At 32.1% G+C, this 19,385-nt stretch overlaps 2 protein-coding genes across 2 annotated transcripts in view; both read left to right on the plus strand.

The window, feature by feature from the left end:
• Positions 1-1,565: 1,565 nt before the first annotated feature.
• LOAG_05779 (hypothetical protein) lies at positions 1,566-2,137 on the plus strand (the record flags this gene model as incomplete). The annotated part of the gene is made up of 2 exons (XM_003141316.1): positions 1,566-1,739; positions 1,958-2,137. 2 exons carry the CDS (start codon positions 1,566-1,568, stop codon positions 2,135-2,137), a joined length of 354 nt encoding a protein of 117 aa, XP_003141364.1.
• Positions 2,138-2,269: 132 nt separating this feature from the next.
• Positions 2,270-19,385, plus strand: part of LOAG_16758 (oxidation resistance protein 1) — a gene marked incomplete at its 5' end in the record, with an annotated part of 31,084 nt that continues 13,968 nt past the window's right edge. Inside the window, 17 exons of the mRNA XM_020449412.1 lie at positions 2,270-2,290; positions 9,912-10,016; positions 10,717-10,846; positions 11,977-12,164; positions 12,506-12,642; positions 13,038-13,170; positions 13,405-13,462; positions 13,718-13,785; positions 14,570-14,717; positions 14,843-14,882; positions 15,014-15,121; positions 15,362-15,483; positions 16,424-16,578; positions 17,415-17,518; positions 18,094-18,257; positions 18,505-18,665; positions 18,885-18,996. Of these exons, the coding sequence (XP_020307071.1) occupies positions 2,270-2,290; positions 9,912-10,016; positions 10,717-10,846; positions 11,977-12,164; positions 12,506-12,642; positions 13,038-13,170; positions 13,405-13,462; positions 13,718-13,785; positions 14,570-14,717; positions 14,843-14,882; positions 15,014-15,121; positions 15,362-15,483; positions 16,424-16,578; positions 17,415-17,518; positions 18,094-18,257; positions 18,505-18,665; positions 18,885-18,996 (1,954 nt within the window). The remainder of the gene's footprint in view (positions 2,291-9,911; positions 10,017-10,716; positions 10,847-11,976; positions 12,165-12,505; positions 12,643-13,037; positions 13,171-13,404; positions 13,463-13,717; positions 13,786-14,569; positions 14,718-14,842; positions 14,883-15,013; positions 15,122-15,361; positions 15,484-16,423; positions 16,579-17,414; positions 17,519-18,093; positions 18,258-18,504; positions 18,666-18,884; positions 18,997-19,385) is intronic.

Consider the following 19,385-nt stretch of genomic DNA (forward strand, 5'->3'; position numbering starts at 1 on the left):
ATATATATATATATATATATATATATATATATATATATATATATATAGCGACAAAGTAGCTGCTACTTGACAGAATATATCTCTTGTAACAACAGTCTTTTATTTCTTGCACTTAAAGTCATTCTCCCAATTACAGTTCAGTTTTTTAGAAGTATCATTTTCCCACAGTTGTGAATTTCAACAAATTACTTCGAGAAGTCGATTTTAATTTTTCTTCAAGAACTTTAAAAAGGTACACATTTCGTTTTCTTATCTTTCTTATCGTTATCTTTAGCTCTTTTTCTTAGAAATTTCTGAAGCAAGCAATCTCATGCTATAAACGCATTATTTGAAAATAAAAGGAACACAAGTTTTGATAAAATCCGCTTGAAAATTGCAACAAATTTTACGAAATGTAAGTGTTCCGCAGATAGAAATGAAAATAAACTTAAGTGAAAAATAATAAAAAATTCCAAATAAGATACATAAACTGAATATTCGTCAATATTCCTCAGCATTACAATTGGGTGTGACAAAAGGATTCACGACAAATGTTGCATTTCAAGGTGGAGAGATATCTAATTTATTTCATATGATAAATCAGCATTCATTAGTTTCCAGATTAATTGACCGGATTTTCTAAAAAAGCCAGGAGTTCAATCACGAACGAGGAACAATAGCCCGCCTGTTGCAGCAGACATAACAGTCCTATAAATCAATTATTTTTATTTTCGGATGGCAGTATTTTCGCGACAAAAATAAAATAAATGAATGGACCGCTTCTTTCATATTACCAGAAACGAAAAGATACAAACTCGAATAGCGGGGAAAATAGGCCTACAGAACAAAGCTTTAATGCCAACATTTTTAAGTTAAGAAATTTAGTCATGCATTCACAAATTCTTGTAGATTGATTTATTTTCGAACTTATGTAGAAGAAACCCTTATGTAATAGAATTTTACTGATAACTATCCAGAAATTTGTAGGCCAGTTTTTGTAGGCCAATTGCAGGCCAATTTCTGGATAGATATCAATAAAATTTTGCTGTACAAATGCATTGTTGGTTACGACTAATATTTTGCTAGGGAAAAATTTAGAAAAGGGATGTATTTGGCACGAAAAAGAGTGGATATGCACAAATGAAGTTAGCTATTGATATATGTCAGTAACTAACAACAAATTCAACCCACAGTTTAAAATGCAAGTAATGTTTTAAATGTATACGAAAATTCAACAAAATTTTCCGAAAAAATTCTTAAAAACTTTCGAATTGCTTAGTGCACCGTATCAAAAGCAATGCAATTCCAATTCTAAGCTTTGTCCACCTTTTGCACCACTGTCCATCCAAGTAAACATTCTTTTCCAATACTTGATATAACTAGTGCTTTGGATCGGAGTAGTATCAACTCTATTTTTTACGGGTAACTGATATAAATGATTGCACTGTTTTCTAATAAACTTCGGAAACAATTTTCAAGAAGTAACCTTTTGAATTCAGGCTTCGGAATCAGAATATTCTCATATAATTACCACGAAAACAGCAAGATGATATTTTTATATGAAAGCAATTCTTTTTAGGCTTTCCATGTTTTGTCTAATTGTGAAAGAAATGCAAAAAATGATTGTTGTTCAACTATCAGATTTGTCACCTTATGTGGAGCATCGAAGTCAGAAATACGATTTCATTTTACTGCTATCCCTTTCTTTCATGTACCTTGCAACTGCATTCCTGATCATCAATTTTAGAACAGTACCGAAGGTTCTTAACGACAGTTACTGATTTGTATTTGATATCTATAGCAGATGTCAAGACGGAAAATTGCAAAACTTTTGTTTTTAATATCATTATATCGACGAAACAAAATCAAATTTTCTCGTTAAATACCTCTCAGTTAATTGAAAAAAATGACAGAGATTGAATTAAAGTAAAAACTATTTGGAATTTGAAAATGGAGCAAAGCAATTCTTAAATTCCAGACATCAGTAGCAAATTTTTCAAAGAAATGTACATTGGAATGCACACGAAAAAATTTCAAACTACAAAAGTACTGCCTTTCTATTTGCATAAAGTCAAATGTTAAGATAACTACTGTACAGGGTTGCAAGAGTTGCATATCGGGACGTAGTAATGCCGCAGACCGGCTTATTTTCCCATGATTGTCGGCGGATTCGCAAGTGGTGGTTGGTATGAGAGCGGCAAGCGAGAATCGATGGTTATCTTTGCGAGGTCATCTTTGCGAATCGATGGTTATCTTTGCGTTGGACGATTTGCTTGAATAAAGCGTGGAGATGGATCCTGGAGCTCTTTTGGTAATTTCCTTCATTTGAATACTATTTTTTAAGAGCGACGATTGAAGTTGAGTTCTTGGCATTAAGCTTAAGCTTAGAGCTGAGTCAACGGACTTACGTCAGCCAAAGCTCAATAGGAAATTAGAAATCTCAATGGTGAGTAATGGCTAATTACAATTACTTTCATAGGAAAAATTTAAAGGGGAAAAATTAGTTTTTGTACTGACTTGTCTTTCTATGATATTTCGAGAAATAAAAGGTTGAATATAGAAATTTTCATGAGAGTGTGTTTTGTCTGTGGACCTCAACTGACATGGAACTTTATAAAACATTTGGCTTTTTATAGAAATCTTTTGCAACAAATTCTGGTGCAGTCTGCTAGAATACTAAACTCTCTTCCGAAATTATTCTCCTGCAAATTATTCTCCTCCATTCTCCTATTACTCCTGATTTATTTTGCTCTGAATGAGACGATTTAAGAAAACTGCTAGATTATTTTTCTTTAATGTTAATACCCATCAAATTGATTGATTAGTTCCCAAAAATTTTGCAATCAAGAAATGTGTGTGCTATTTTAGTCGTATACTAATTAATTTCCGTTGCGTTATTTTCTAATCTCAGATTGATTTCACTTTTCTTCAGGGAAAACTGAATAACTCGTAAATGACTCTTTTTGAAAAAAAATCGCTTCTCCACTTTTAGTATTTAAATTTCAAATCCGGTTGCATGAAAACGTGCATAAGTAGTTGATATGCAGCAGCAGTTATTTTGAAAAGCTTTTTCCTGATATTAATTATTTTTATTATAGTCCTTTTTAACTTTTTTTTTGTTTAAAACTGAAGAATGCTGGTTTTGATTCACTTAAAAGCAGTGAAATTGGTCAAGTCAAACTCTGTTCGCAGATTCAGTATATACTTACAATGCATCCATGGATACGTACAAGTCGGATGTGTTACTTTTCATCATTTTATTGGTTTTCGTTTTCTTGGCCTTATAGAAAGGTAGTGGAGAAGGGAAGAAACGGAAAGAAATATTGTTGCTTATGTTTGGGTAAATTATTGTCCAACTCTGTGGATCAAAAGCTAGTACTTACATACGACAAGGTTTTTCCAAGTTTCAAATTTTCATCTCTTTAGCAGCAGTTTTGCATAATTTTTCGTTCTGAAGAATTTTTTGATGATCTAGAAATAGGGTAGCAAGTAATGGGCTCATATTTCACTTATTTGTTACTTTTTTAATGAATTCATAAATGAACCACCTCTCATTGAGGGAAATCTAAGTGAATTAAGTTAATGAAGTTTGGTCGTTCTCAATAACAAGTAGCTTTCTTTTATTTTTTGCTATTTTCATAGGAGCCCTTTTTGAAAAAGTAGTCGATTACAAGTAGTGAATACTATTTCTACTACATTGACGAAGTTTTCCAAGTTCACTAGACGAGAATCCGGATTTGGATTTCATTTTAAAAATCATTTCAAAATTTCTGGTTCTTCTGATCTCTCTAGATTTTTGCAAGCGAAGTTCGGTATTAAGATGCCATGTGAGGAAGCGATGCAAAACTCGTTCGTGATGAAATCCCAAAATCAAAGCCAAGCATTCAGTTGTGAATCTTAAAGTGAGGAGATTATTGGGATTTACCAAAAAATTGGTTTTAACTACCGATATTTGAAAGACTATATTTAGAATTGATTAGTATAATCAGTATTCCTAAAAAAAGATTGAAACCAAAACCAACTCAAATCTGTCATTATAAAAAGTACTTCTTTACTATTACTAATGGTTTTAATTCAACGACCAAGTAGGAAGAGAAGTTAATAGCCGAAAAACTTCTGGCATGAATGTATTCATTGAATCGAAAAGCACGATCTTTCGTCTGTTTTTTCTTTTCTAAGCTGGTAATTTATGTTATGTTATTAAAAAGTGATTCTTATTTAAGGATCTTGTCTTGTATCTAGGATTCTTTGTGAAGCATAAAAGATTGAAATAATCTAGAGTTTCCTTATCTTATGTCACCTTAGCATTTCCATAATTTTTTGTTAAAAAATTCGTATTAGTCAAGTGCAGTAGTGCTGTTTGTAGTCTCATGTTAATTAAGAATCATTCCACTGGTTTTGACGAGTTATAGAAAATAAAAATTGTGATTCAAGACCGGAAATGTTGCACTTTTCAATATACAGACAAAGAGTTTCGAGTTTGAAGGAAACTCGAACTACAGAAGTTATAGAAGCGAGAGAGTGAGATATCATAAGTTGTTGACTGAAAATAATAAATTAGAGGATAACGTTATAGTGAAAATTTCATATTCTGAGCTAATCTTTTATTTTACATGTTTTTATAAAAAGCGTTCTGCGCACAGTTATTTTATGAATTCATGAAAAGTTTATGCACTTAAGTACATGTAAGCAGTTAGCTTTAGTTATTGTAAGTCGTTGTCTGATGCATGGATTATCAGCATCTTACCATTTTTGTAATATGGGGCTTATTCACAGTGATCTGGGTGAAACCACTTTTTCTCTGCTCATTCGCTTAAATGTAGTATTGTGGATTCGCATGTTGATAAGATCGAACCGCAAAGTAGCCATAGCACACATTTATACTTCCTGAATTGGCCATAACCAAATAAGACATACATGACTGGAGCTATTCATTTTCAAAGTTTGTTTTTGCAGGTTGTAATCTACTGGCAGGTTTTATTATCTGCTGTTCGAGCGAATGAATTTTTTTTTTTCTGAATTAGTTTATGAATTGCTCACCTTTAGCGTTCATTTCAGGAAAATGATTTAAAAGGTTTTTTATGGAAAATATGGCATATTTGAATAATTAGTAAAACCATAAGCTTCCCATTATTCAATATCTGCTTGGAGCTTCTTGTTCACTTCTGATTGTTTGTGCCAATGTTTATAAAATATATGGAACCTTTATATAATTGCAAAAAGCATAAAAATAATATCTGCCGTGGTTAATTTACTTTAAGCAGAATACAGTTTTCCTTCTCATCCATTATCAGACTTTCAGTTTGCTCTCGTTTGGAGGAGAAGACTGAAGTTTGTGGCTCGCAAATGTTCAGATTTCATTCTGCCATGAAAAGATTCCTGAAGTTACATGGTTAACCTAATGGATTGCTGAATTGTTTGAAAAAAGTTTTGATTTGCATTTTGGTTTTGTAGGGAGAGCCGTGTTGATAATTTAGAAATGACGTGAAATACTTTTCTTAGATCTATTCCGTAGTGATTTTCTGTTAATCGGTCTTATTTGAATTTTTGTTATTTAAAATAAAAAAGAAAAAGTAACTAGCTTAATAATGTTTTCAAGTTGCCTTACCCTGTTCAGTATCTTTCGCAAATTCGTGTGGTTAATTTAGAAATGACGATGGTTACAGCCCTACATTCATTAAGCGGAGTCTGTTCGATCCGCCTTCTTTCACTTTATATCCTCTTATCACAAAAAGAACTTGCCTTGTTAATTTGGTTTCAAAAACCGTTCATTTGAGAGCCGTCCTTTCATGTCAAACTTCAATTTTTTTTTTTGCGCTTCACAGTTACCTACACGCTACTCTCTTGCAAATTTCGCTAATGATTATTTTAGTAAGTGTTCTTCATTCTAGCAAACGTTCTTCGCTTTTGTTCACATAAAGTTGTTACTTTTTGCATTGACAATCTTAAATCATTAAATATTAAAATACTGAATCTTTTTCTTCCTTTAATTTTTTGAGGGAAATAACCGAAAGTAAATTATTCTTTACTCACCATGTGCTAAAAAGATTCAGTTCCATTGAAACCACTTTGTCTCTTCTTCCCGTTTGGATCTTTTATAGTTGGAGCAGATGTATAATGCTTCAAGAATATTTCCTTAACACCATTATTTGTTATTTTTGTCTTTTGTATTTCAATTTTTTTGTGCAAAATACATTGATGGACGACAAGAAACATATATACTGTTTGCAAGAAATAGAAAAGAAATGGTGCCAAAAATAAGATGAGAAGGAAAAGAGGGATAGAACATCTGGTTTGCAGTGGGAGGAACAGTAACAAAAGTAGCGAACGAAAGTAACAAAAGTTTTCTACATTAACAGAAACACTATCAGTATATTTTGCATTGGTTTATTATTTGTTTAACAATTTGTTTCCACCAATTTTCGATAGCCCTTCGCCATCTTTGTTTCCTTTCGCAATTGATCCATCTCTTCATTTTGTGCTTTCAAAACAAAGTGTTCGGAATTTAAAGAATTCGGAATGGAAATAAATTCCATGTTAACCTATTTAAGGTTGACATGGAATTTTGACTTGTGGATAGTAACTTGTTACAGACAACTGTTTCCAGTTTGCAACCCAATCTTAATAATGTTTTGTATATCTCTGGATATGAATTCATGTCTTCTTTCAATTTTTATGATTTATGGAAGTGTTGAAGTTTTTTAGAAATTCTAAATTTGAAATTTTATGAGTTGCGAAATTAAACTCCATATCATCAATATGTATTATATGCTCTACTGATCAGTATTCCTAATTAACCGGATTATTAATCAGTGTAAGCTTGATACCTGCCTGCATTTCCATTTGCTTATCAATACTGAGCAGCGGTTTTGACTGCAAAATTTCGTTCCCTGATACTCTCTCTATTGTATGTGGGATTTTCGTTCGTTTTTTTTTTTGATTTTTTTACTTTTACTTTCATTTTTTTCATCTTTTATATAGTTTTATTAGTTTTTTTTTTTTTTACAGTTTTATTTGTGGTTGAAATTGTAAGTGTCAGTCAGATGCGTGTAGTGATTAATGATGGGTCATTTTTTCCACTGTCTTAGCTTGCGGTCTCTTTTATGTGTACCAAGATGAAAATTCTATTTTCTTAATATTTGTTAGATTTGTTGACGACTGTTCTAAATTTATGCTTTCTCTTGCTTTCTTGCTTTCTTCTGTTCTTAATTGGATCATTTTTCAAGATTTAAGTCAATTTTTTTTCACTGTCGTTCTGGACGCTTGGACTCTTGAAATGTTATTCGTCTCTTACTGAATATCAAAGTGAATATTTTCGTCCAGCGAGTCATTGCTGAGCCAGTAAGTGAGCTGTTGGTTTGTTTCTTAATGAATTCCTGTAGTGTTACTTAGCCGCTCGTATAAAAAAGCTTAGGGCAAAAGGTTTTCGTTGATTTTAAAATTTATTCCAATTATAAAGATTTGTTTTATCATAAATCAAGCGAATTTTGTATTTTGGTGGTCGAAGAATGTTTGAAACTACGATTTGTTTTTATGGCGAACATTTTTCGATTAATACAAATTTCGCATTTCTCGGAGCATCTGTACTGGTATTTAAAAAAAACCCCAAAAAATTAAAAAAATAGAAAATAAAAACATAAAAAATTTTTACATAAGAAATTTCTATGTACAAATTTCTGTGTGAAAAAAGAAAGTTTCCTACTGATATTTCAGTAAGTAAAGTTAATTATTGCAATTTCCTTACCATTCATTAACCATTGCGATCCCTCGCGGTTTTGATCAGCTTTTGGTGGAGAAAGTATTCGTAGGATGCTAAGCTCATTTCATATTTTACTGTGTTATGTATTTTGTTTTGGGGTATGGGAAAGATTTTTCTTGTAGGATTGGCGGAAAAAATAAAGTGAAAAGTGGAACTCGCAAGTTTGCAAATTAAGTCCGGCGATACGTGTTATTTTTGTTTCTAGGGCAGACAAGCACCTTTTTATACAAGTGCTAATAAAAGGCAAGTTTTTTGTCCATGGAATAAACTTAAATAAATTTTCGTAATGGAAAGGAGCTGTGTGAATTAGCAAACATCTGTTTCTATCTGTTCCCATCTCCTTTACTGCGTTTATTCAGCCAGTAAGCCCTTTTTCTCAATATCTGTAGGGTGATATAGTTCCTCCTCATCATAAAATGTACCCGTCTGCGAAATTCTAGAATTTATTCAAATTTGCTTCATTCTAGCCATTCTGAGAGTATTATCACATAAACTGACAAAGTCGGTATTCATCTGATACTGCAATTATTATATCGCTTGTTCGAATACACAAATCGTCTGGTCATGCAACGGCATGAAATTGGTTTCTCGTTTTTTATTTATTTTAGTCATTCGTTTCAAGCATTTTAGTCGTTTACCTGATAACGAGACTATCAATTAAACCTAGTCGGTGCCAGATAGAGATCTCTTGGATTCATCAAAAGGCTCCCAAGTGTCCATCAAAATACTACAGTTCAGAATAATATAAATATCTGGATGCACAGTACTATTTCTTGTCGAGATTTGTTTTCAGAAAACTGTTTCTAGTCTGAAGTTGTAATTTTAGGACTCCATAAAAAACAGCGAATGTTTATGATAGCAGCATCTAATTTCCTTTGAAGTAGCTGATTAGATTTCAAATTTGTGATTAGATTTTTACTAACATTTATTATCATTTCTTGGAAAAATGTTTGATTTGGTGTTTAAGAAGTCCCCACACTTATTCATCTCTTGGTAGAGGGATTTTTTTTTTCCAAGCTAAATAAGTGGTAGGAGACGATACTTTATTCTCTTTTCAGTACAGCTATCATTCTCTTTTTATCTTTTATTTGTACCTTAATCAATGTCCGCTTGGAGTAGGACATTAAAGATTAAACTAATAAAAGTGGGAAAGGGAATGATGAAAAGGGAATCATCCTCAATATTTATACCTAAAATATTGGTTTTTATTCAAAAAAGTTCTCTTCCTATGCAATACAAAACTGTTTCTTAGGATCGCAAATCTAGTTTTCTACGCTTTAAAGATATAATTTTAGGCATATTTGAGTCTATGTCACCAGCAAATGAATTTTCTGCTTTGTTAAGCTTGTTGTAAGTATGCCTGTGGTTTACACTCTTCTCCTTTTTCGTCATTAATTTTTATTCAGTACGTTATTCTTCATATCAGAATTCTGATAAAGAAGTTAATAGTGGGTATTTACACTTGAAATATGAAAATATCGTGAAAATGTCTCCTCCTTCGATCAGTAAATTGAAGGCGAAGACAAGGCTGAGAGTGTGACTTGGTGTCTTGTGCAGGTTTTAGTTTTAATTATAGATTTTCACATTTATTACTTTATAATTTAATGAAATTTATTACGTTATAATTTAATGAACGTGTTACGTTGTTCATAATCGACATTTTTCACTAAAACAATACTTCATAAATTTCAGTCTTTATTAGGTAAATTGGAATTTTCCTCTTTTCTGCTTCTGTCTTTGCTGCAGAAAACTTATTTCGAAGATTAAAAAATCAAAATCACCTTTTTTTGATCATTCATTTTCTAGCGCATGAATCAAAAGTATTTTTTCCACCACTTTTTGTTTCAATTATTGATATACTTTAACATATTTACAATTGAAACCATGTAATCTCACACATCTGATTTGTTATCACTTACTGTTTCTCGGCTTCTGTATATATTATTGTATGTGTTAGTATTCTGATTTACAGTTAAGCTAGTCTCATTCAAATTAAGTTTAAACCTAAATTTTTTTTCGCTGCAGGGGTAATGTTTCGATTTTAAAAATTTCCGGTTGCTTTGACAAAAGAGATTTTTGGAAATAAAATAGCTTTTTCACATATATATATCTGTCATTTAAAAAAAGTCAAATTTCTTGCTTCCGGAATAAGCAATCTGTTTCTTTTTTATAGATGGAATACACGGTAGCGCAATCAGACTCGATTGAACGGATTGCTGCATTACATGATTGTACTGTTGGTGAGCTGATGAAGATGAATCGACTTGCAACACGAATGGTAAATTTATTATTTCTTCGACGTTAATATTGTAGTTTCAAAATTCAGGAGCAGTTTTAATACAAAGCACAGATTGCTTATCCTAAACGACAACTTCCCTTTCAATAATGCAATAAGATGACTAGGCTGATTGGATGTATTGATTGGATTCGCCTGCAAGAATATGAAAAAATATCCTTTGTTTGAACGGACGATTATTTAATGCCGTGCTTTAGTCTATTAATCTCTACGGAATCCAACCTAGTCGTCTTGTTGCATTATTCAAAAGGAAGTTGTCGTTCATTGTCAAAGGCACTGCTCAAGGTCAGGTTTTCGAAAGTCAGTAACTTAACCAGTGGTTGAATTGGTTAAATAGGGCGATATTGATTCCCTTTCGCGATAGAATGATGCTCGCACCGATTAGCTAAGTATGCAGCATCCATGTGTCTGCTTTCGATAATAAGGACGCAACAAAAAGATATTCTGGTGTTTGGAAAGGATTTTAAAAGAAAATTCAGGAGAGGTTCTACAGTTGTTTGAAAAATTTTTATCATGGTTATATTCAAATAATTCAGCAATTTTTTGTTCTTACGTGATGTTCAGTGATAAAATGATTGTGTTCATTGCGGTGTATAGAATTACGTATTTCTCCTTTAAAGTTTCTATAATATGTACGTGACATTTTGTTAATTAGTAAGATGGTGATGTGAGCATGTTGAAGGTATTTCCTGGACAGAGACTTCTTGTGCCTTGTCCGATGGATGAGAATGGTGCGTCTAATGTTATTTCGGGAAAACGTCTCTCTGCAAGCCAATCCACAATAGCCGTTGGAAGCAATGCACATTCAAGCGGTTAGCAAAAATGATACGTTACGTAGTGATTCAGTGAAAGTAGTTTAATATGGTTAAAGTTTGCAGAATATAAATTTTGAATATCACATTTTGGGGGACCGAAGAGGCAATTACATTATAGCTTTACGACTTTTATATTTTCTTTTTCTTTTTGCATTAATTCCTAAATGTTGTGCATGGATCATGGCCACTTATTACACGTATTATGCATTTGTATACCTATCCGAATGCATACATTGTTAGCGGTGAACCGATTTTCAACACTAATTCAACAGAGCGAGCCACTATTGAATGGCCAGTGTTTTGGGAAATATGTTATCCTTTTATCCTTAATTTTTTTCCAACTGCGGTTATTTTTCTTGAATATAAAGACTCATTATTTCCAACTATAATTATTTTACCACTTCATAGTTTTTTTGTTGTGTTCAATTTTTGCCAATAATGTACGTGTACGTTTTCCGAAATTTAAATAACGTTTGTTGTTTGTGATTTAGAAATAATTCCGAAAGAATTCCATTTGTGTTATTTTCGATTCGAAATTCTATTATTGTAAAATGGCTTTTATCTTTGAAAAATAAAGTTCCCTTTATGCTGCACATACATTATCTCAGCATTTTATTGCTAAAAACTGGAATTAAAATTTAGTCATTCTCAGTTGGAGTTTTTTTTCATTCTCGTAATGTAGTATATGTTGCTTGCTTTATTTTGTTGGAGTTAAGCCTAATATTTTAGAATAGGAAGACTACAAAACTAAGATAAATACAATTATAATTTGAAGATAAATACAAATACAATGTGTTTGATTTTATTCTTTATCCAGACTTATTCATTAAGCCGTTCAATGATTTAGTCACAATTATTAAAAGGCTACTGCAGGATATAGCATAATGTTGTGGCTTGTATCTTCATCTTGATCTGTCTAAAATCAGTAATCTATATTCTTCCGGCGTTTACTTCCGATTACAGAAAAAGGATAATATCTTTTTTATTATCTCTTATGCGAAACCTTATCTCTTATGCGAAACCTTTCCCTTCATATATACCATTTAATACGAATGATAGATTGAAAATAATAATTTGACGGTAAATATAAGTATAATATGTTCAGTGCATTCCATATAATATTGCAGAAAGAGGTAGAATTCAACGCGGACCTGGAGTGGCTGTTCAGGTGTGTGGCCGTGCTGATACGAGTTCGGATCCTTCAACAACTGTATTGGGAAAACATAGTGTGTCTCAAGTATATTCAGAGAAAAGAGATTTGGTAGAAGCAGAAGAAGCGGACACTGACACTATGAAGAGATTCGTCAAGTTAAAGGTATGGATGCAGGAAAACGTTTTTTTACAGAGGGAATTGCTTTGTGGATGAAGGTGAGCAAAGTAACACTTGCTAAAGGAAGTAGATTTTCAGTTTTTGATTAAAAATATTAGGTTTTCAGTTTTATCAGAAATATTTTTCTTTTTAACAGTTTGTCTCAAAGTGTATATGTTTGTAACTATTTTACAAGAGGGAAGATGAGGTAAAATGGTGGAGGAAATGCAAGTCCTGAAAGCTCGTGGCAGTGAAGTACTCCTCTTTGTCTTTATGCTTATTTTTAACTCATATCTGTTCATTTCATTTTCTACCATTTTTATAATTCAATTGTATTCAATTCAAAGGTAAAGCAAATAACTGAGAAGTATGGAACAGTGACAGGTACGTTGCTGGTCACACCTAATGCCTTAATGTTTGATCCAGATGTTGTGCATCCTCTGGTTCTTGAGAATGGGCAGGATTTGTATATCATGATGGCCAGGTTAGTTTACTTTGTGCTGTTGTATTTCTACTTGTAATTCTCTAGCTTGCTGCTCTCAACTAGGTATCTATAACATTCATTAAATTAATAAGAATTTAGCAAGTCTCATGTAATTTGATTGTTTTTATGAATAAATAATCCAGCACTGGTATATGTATGAGGTAGCAAGTGTTTGTTCAGATTTTCTGCCATTATTATCAAAAGATTGCTTTCTTGTTTTTAACTTGAACGCAATATGGGTATAGGATGATAACGTTCGTGGCATACTATCAGGATCTTTGATTTTTTATAGTCTTAAAAGTCTCGGACCTGAAATTTTGGGAGCTGGAATTAGTGTCCGTCAATTTCAAATTCCATTGTTATGTCGTTTGCTGATTATAAAATATTTTTTATAGGATGGAAGAAGTGATGTCTGTAGCCATGTTTAAGAGTGCGACTGTATCAAACGATCCTAAAGGCGACAGAGAAGTTCACGATCGCACTTATCGAGATTCATCTGTTCCTGAGTGTTTCACCGTTCCTGCGACTGTTAGTTATCTTTTTATATAAGTTACGTTTTTGAATCTGCAATCACTTATACTTTTTTCACCTTTTGGAAACTTATTTTTGCAAGGTATATTTTTTTGAGCTATAAAAATACTTTCGAAGGTATTGATTTTTCTGCTTTATAAATTCCAAAAAAGAGTAGTTTGAACAATGGCACGAGAAAACACACAAAGTATTGGATGAAGTTTAATCTTTTTGCATTCAAACAACTTCCAGAAAGAAACTGTGAACGAAACGTCGAAGTATTTGGCAGATGACATTTTTAAAAATACAGGTGTTTGCTTCTTCTGCTATTTAACAATACTTTTTTTAGTTTTACTTCCATGTTAGCAGCATATCAGGTCAGACTTCCAACTTGCTTTTTTTCGCTCATATTTTTTCTACTTAAATTAAGGGCTCATTAATTTTTAGCCAATTAATTTTTAGCCAATGTTTTTAATATTTCTTTTATGATTTTTTCTTCAAAAATTGTGAATTTGTTGACAAGTTTTTCTCACAAAATGTGAGTGGGAAGATTAGTCATTTTCAGATGTTCAATCGCCGAGAGTTTTTTTTGATGACATGGATTTGGAATTAAAGCGAAAAGAAGGTCAGGAGGTAGGTTCATTATACGATACATCTGGTGTTATCTATCTTTAAGACAACTACGTAGATGCCTTTTCAATTTCCAAAATTATATCTTCCCAAACTGCTATCGTATATTAATAGAGAATTTTCAATAGTCAGAAAACTTCCAAAGAACGTTATTAATTTCATTTTTTAATTGTTTGCCGTCATGAAGTATCACATCCATAATTCATCAGGAATGAAGATGACATTCAACTTCTTCACACATTTTCCGATTACATCAGTTTGCAACTATGTGGCAGTGTGCATCTTGTATAATAATTTATATTTATACCAATCACGCTTTATTTTCCCCTTTTTGAAGTTTTAATAAATGATAAATAGCTGAAATCATCAGGAAAGATTGAGATTTTTGAACCGTATTTCATCACTTCATTTATCCAAACACTATGATCATTTAATAACTCATTCACGCAGAAGCCTTCTTTCTTTCTGCATATTATTTATCCTTTATATATTTTTTGATTTTTCAGTTAGTTTATATTATTTTTTGATGAAAATAACAGTAATATAGCATAATTTCATTCCCAAAATTTTGTTTGTGTAAATTTTGCATTACCTGATTTGGAAAGCCTGGGGTGGATGAACTGGTTATTTTGAAACTTCCTGAGGCATTTTTACCTTTTTTTAATGCAGCTCTTGTGTTTTTCATAAAATTTAAATGAAATTTTTTCGTCTTTATTCATATGAATTTTTCCTTCGTCCCTTGTTACATCTTATCAGTTTAATAGGCTATAGTTACTCCATATTACAGGCCCACATTGAACATTTTGGTTCTGATTTTAAATCTCCACTGATTGTGAAGAAAGGAAATAAATTAGATAAAGTTGCTCGAACTGCTCGACGCACTTATTCTGATCTGTCAAACGATTCAAAACAATTCACAGATGACATGCCACTGTGTTCGTACAAATTTTCGATTTGATTTTGAAAATTCGAATTTGAAAATGAGCTTTCCTCTTCGTACTGTATCACTTTGATTATTTTGATTTTGTTATCCACTATTGCCTTTTGCTCATTCTTTTAGGGCAGAAAGACGAAGAAATGAATAGGACGTTTATTTCTGGGTAAGTAATTTACAACACTCCTGGGCTTAGTTTTTCGAGGTTTTAATCATTTCTTCTCTTTAAGTTAGCGATATTCATAAATATTTGGAAAAATCAAATATACTTCGGGGGTAAATGTAAATTTTCAACAGGAATGGTGAGGACAAACGACAATATTCTTTGCAGCCTTCGACCAGTGTGAATAATACACGTACTGGATTAACCTGTAATCCGCTTTCTAAACTCGGGAGGACTTTAAGGTCGGTTTAACAAAACCTGTGAAACCAATAGTCCTTGTCATTTTTACTTCTAGTCTATTTTGTTGAAGTTTTTGTTAAGCTGGAACTTGCAAATAATTGTTTTTGCACATTCAAATGCCTATCATAATTACCCCTCTTCGTTCTGTAAACTTGTTTTTGTTACTCTTAATCTTTCAAAAATATATCTGTTAGTCCAAATCTACATAGTCATTCAATTTTCACAAAACGATTTTGCTTTAGTACTCATGCAAACACAATTCGTGGTTCGGTGACTTCTGGGGCCGAACGTATGACACAGTCAGCAATGAGTGGTACGAAATCAGTTGCTCAGGGTGTTGTTTCCCAAAGCAAAGTTGTCGCAGGTGAAGTCCAGAATTTGCTATGCTAATTCGAAATGTATTCATCGTAGGTTAGCCTGTAGTGGTCATTGCAGACTCGTCGAGATTAGCTTAACTTGGCATAATTGGCCAGGGAGTTTTTTTTTTCCTATGTATGCGACGCTAAATATCAAACGAATATTACTTCCTAGCACTTGTTATTCTTCATTACAAAACAGCAATATTGTTGATATCGATAAATGATTCTATTATAGTTTTTCTTTCTTTAACTTACATTAAGGGCAGAAGTAAAACTCTAGCAAAGCCAATTATTTGGAAATGATAAGTTAATGAAATAAAAGTGCGAATTAATCGTTAAACTTTAAATGCTTCCGTAATTTGAAAAGCAGCCTATTCGTGCTGTTCGTGTTTTAAATTACTCTTACAAAATGGAATCGAACATTCTGCTCTTATAAATGATATGATAACGATGGCTTGTTCTATATATTTGGTGTTTTGCTGTAAAATGCTGGATAATAAAATAAGAAACTGAGGACGGGCTGAATATGGTTGGAGAAATACGAAATAGATAATACAAATAATAAGTTAACACCGTATAAATATAACAGCAGATAGCTTTTTGAAACTAAATGCATTAATGCTGAGGATAACTGAGGAAAGTCATTGTTGAGCAACATTCTCTTTCATTATGTAATTACTTTCTCTATTCGATGCTTTACTAAAAGCTATATTGCTTTAAAATAGTGTTGTTATCTCTTTTCTGGTGTTATAAATAATTTCGTAGAAACTTGAACTTATTTCCTTCGTTTGAATAAAACGCGATATTATCTAGAAAATGAAGCTTTTTAGGATATATGTGAAAACAGTCGAACTGGCGTAACTTTCCGCTTATCTACCGTTTTTTTAAAGCTATATATTATCATCCAAATAATTTTATCACCAAACTTATAACAGTATTTTGCAGGTACATTACAAACTGGTCTCCAAACCAGTGTTAAAGTGGCAGCAAGCCATGCAAAAACTGCTGTTGGTGCAGTAGTTGCTGTGCCGCAGGGTATCGCTAGTATGAGCAGCGGTTTGTTCTCTGCATCACAACATCCTGAAGCAACGTATTTTCAGGTGAATATATTTTAGTTTTGCTTTAATATTACTCGTTATAAATTTAAATACACGTGAAAGATTCCCTTTAGAATGTTCCTGTTATTAATTCAATGGTAACTTAGTTCCATTGACGACTCAATTTTTGATACGAAGTGATATGGTTTGTGGCACCATGCCTCATTTTATGTTTTAGAAGTCCTGGAATATATTACAGCGCAGCTGAAATTTTTTTTCTCATACCTTTTATAAGCGGTACACTTATATGGAGCTACTAAAAAAGAAATTTATTAAAAAAGAAATCACTAAAAAAGAAATTGACGCTTGCTGTAGTCAAATCATCATTTTGAAACGATATTTGGGTTTCACTTACTGTTTTATGCTGTTCTGTTCTCATTACATTCTACTTATTCCTATGCATAAGAAATGTAAAGAGTTCATTAACGTCATTATGTGGTTTTATTTCTAATTCCGTAACTTCTGAATTGTTTGGTTTGAAAATTTATACTTTGCTTTGGATGAAATTCAAATTGCTCTATTTCGTTATACTTCTTAAATCCTAAGACTCAAAGTCCCTCAAAGTGTTCATTGGATCTGTAGATTTAATTGACTTAGCATTTTTCGAAATATTGTGAAATAAGTCGGGCATATAGCTGTTTCCACTTATGAACCTTATTTTTTCGATATTAGGACATTGCCGAATAGTTGTTTGCATTTACTGAATCGATCTTGGCATTACAAAATTATTTTTTTTTGTTCAGTTTTCTCCCCGTAATTCATACATAACGCATTATTAATGTCAAGTTTGAATTCGAACGTTATTGTTTTCCAACATAATAACTGGATTCCTAAATCAGGATGAAGCTTCTTCAAAGACACGAAAAGAACAAAATTTGACTGCATTATTGTCATTAAAAGAAAAGACTGAACAGCTGCGAGAGGAAGCTGTGAGAAACAAACAGTAAGAACTTTTTCATGTATTCATTAATAATTCTGAAATCGTTAATTATCATCATGTTATGACCATTGATATGTTTATCAGCGGGAAAAACGTGTATCTTTTTCAGTTGACCCGTGATGGATTTTTTTCATTGTTCAGTCAAGTACTATTGCATTGCATTGCACACTGTGATCGTTTTTTCTTTTCCTTATTTTTTTAATCGTAACTCGCTAGTAATCAAAAATGGAATAACTTTGGTTCATATTAAATCATCATCCATTTTCATATTCTAAAATTATATTATCAACTCATCGATAACATAACAAAAAGTAGCAATGGTCCAGCTTGCTTGAAGTTTACTTAAATCATTTGATTAGCTGAGATAAATTAACTGAGATAAACCATTAGTCAACATTTGACTGGGAAGTCAAATATCAAGATTGAATTTTGGGATCAGAAAATTCAATATTAAGAAATTGGTTCGTAAAATAGACCAACGAAATTAATGCGTCTATGAATATTTTGCTTTATTTGCTTTATATTTCTCAATATCTTGTGAATTTTACTTCCTTTTACCTTTTTTTTTTTTTTACTAGCTTCTTTTACGCTACATCAATGGACGAGACGCTGAACTTGTTGAAACCGGTACATGGACTTCGTTCTCCAGCGCGAACATTTTCTGCAACCGAAAAATGCACTTTGACCGACTCACCATACTTTATGGCTGTTCGTCTGAACAAGAAAAAAAAGCATGACAAAGGTAATTTCACTTGAAATTATAAAAAGTGAAGACGGAATATGGAAATAAAAGTTGTTTCAGTTTGTTTTTTATAGTCTCATGAATCATCTGAAATACCCCTATATTGAATTTCTAGTGGTTATTGCGTTTACTTTGTCTAATTTCTTCAGCTTTTAGTTTTATGTGACAGCTTATCGAATCAGAAAAAACGTGTTTATTGATTCCACTATTCCATTTTTAATATCGATTAAACATTTTTGATTTTGAGGACGATTCCCAGCTGTCGATATTGTACGTTCATCATCAGCAAGCACCGAAGATGTGATCGCTAATTGTGCAAGGCAAGAATTCTGGTTTGCTATACCAAAGCATAAAGTTGATGCCATTTATCACTTCTTATTGCAATGGAATCCTGAGAAACATGGGTCTGTAAGTTTTTGATTTTTTTTATTTACCTTGATGGTCTTAGGGGCAATCCATGAAACTGTTATTGAAATTCTTTGGAAAAATGATGGCATTTCAGAAAACTACGGTAGGTTTAAGGATGTATTTAAATTGAAAAAAGAAATGAAAATATATGCTAGGTCATTTCCAAGGCATATATTCTTTCAGCTTGTGGAGATCCATTTAAAATTCCCTTCGTTACAGGGTGCACAGAAAATACATCCAGAAGAATTAATTGATCGGCAGAAAGCATGCGAACTACTTGAAGATTATGGATTTGTAGTTCTGGATTCAGAAGTTAGCGATAAATTTGGAGGTTGGTTATTGTTTTACTGTCTGAAATAATGGATTTTTGAAGTATTTATTCTTACATTTCAGAGAAAACCTTTTACTGTTGTGATTGCATGTTGTAATATTACTGGTGTTTAGTGTATTTAATTTATTTCTATAAAATTCCCGTTATCAGTAAAATTTTTTAGCTCGTATAAGTCTTGGACAACGGTTGAAGATGCTCATTGTTTCCTCAAAAAATTTTGTTAGGACAGTTCCTATGGAACGATGCGGTTTATTTGATCAATTCGTAGATTCCTTTTCTTTAGTACAACAAATCTTTAAATTGCTCAGCGGTGTGATTTTTAGAATTTATTGAATTTACTATTCTGGACACTTGATATATATATATATATATATATATATATATATTAT

Source organism: Loa loa (genome assembly GCF_000183805.2).
Source record: "Loa loa unplaced genomic scaffold supercont3.17, whole genome shotgun sequence".
In the NCBI taxonomy this organism is placed as follows: domain Eukaryota; kingdom Metazoa; phylum Nematoda; class Chromadorea; order Rhabditida; family Onchocercidae; genus Loa; species Loa loa.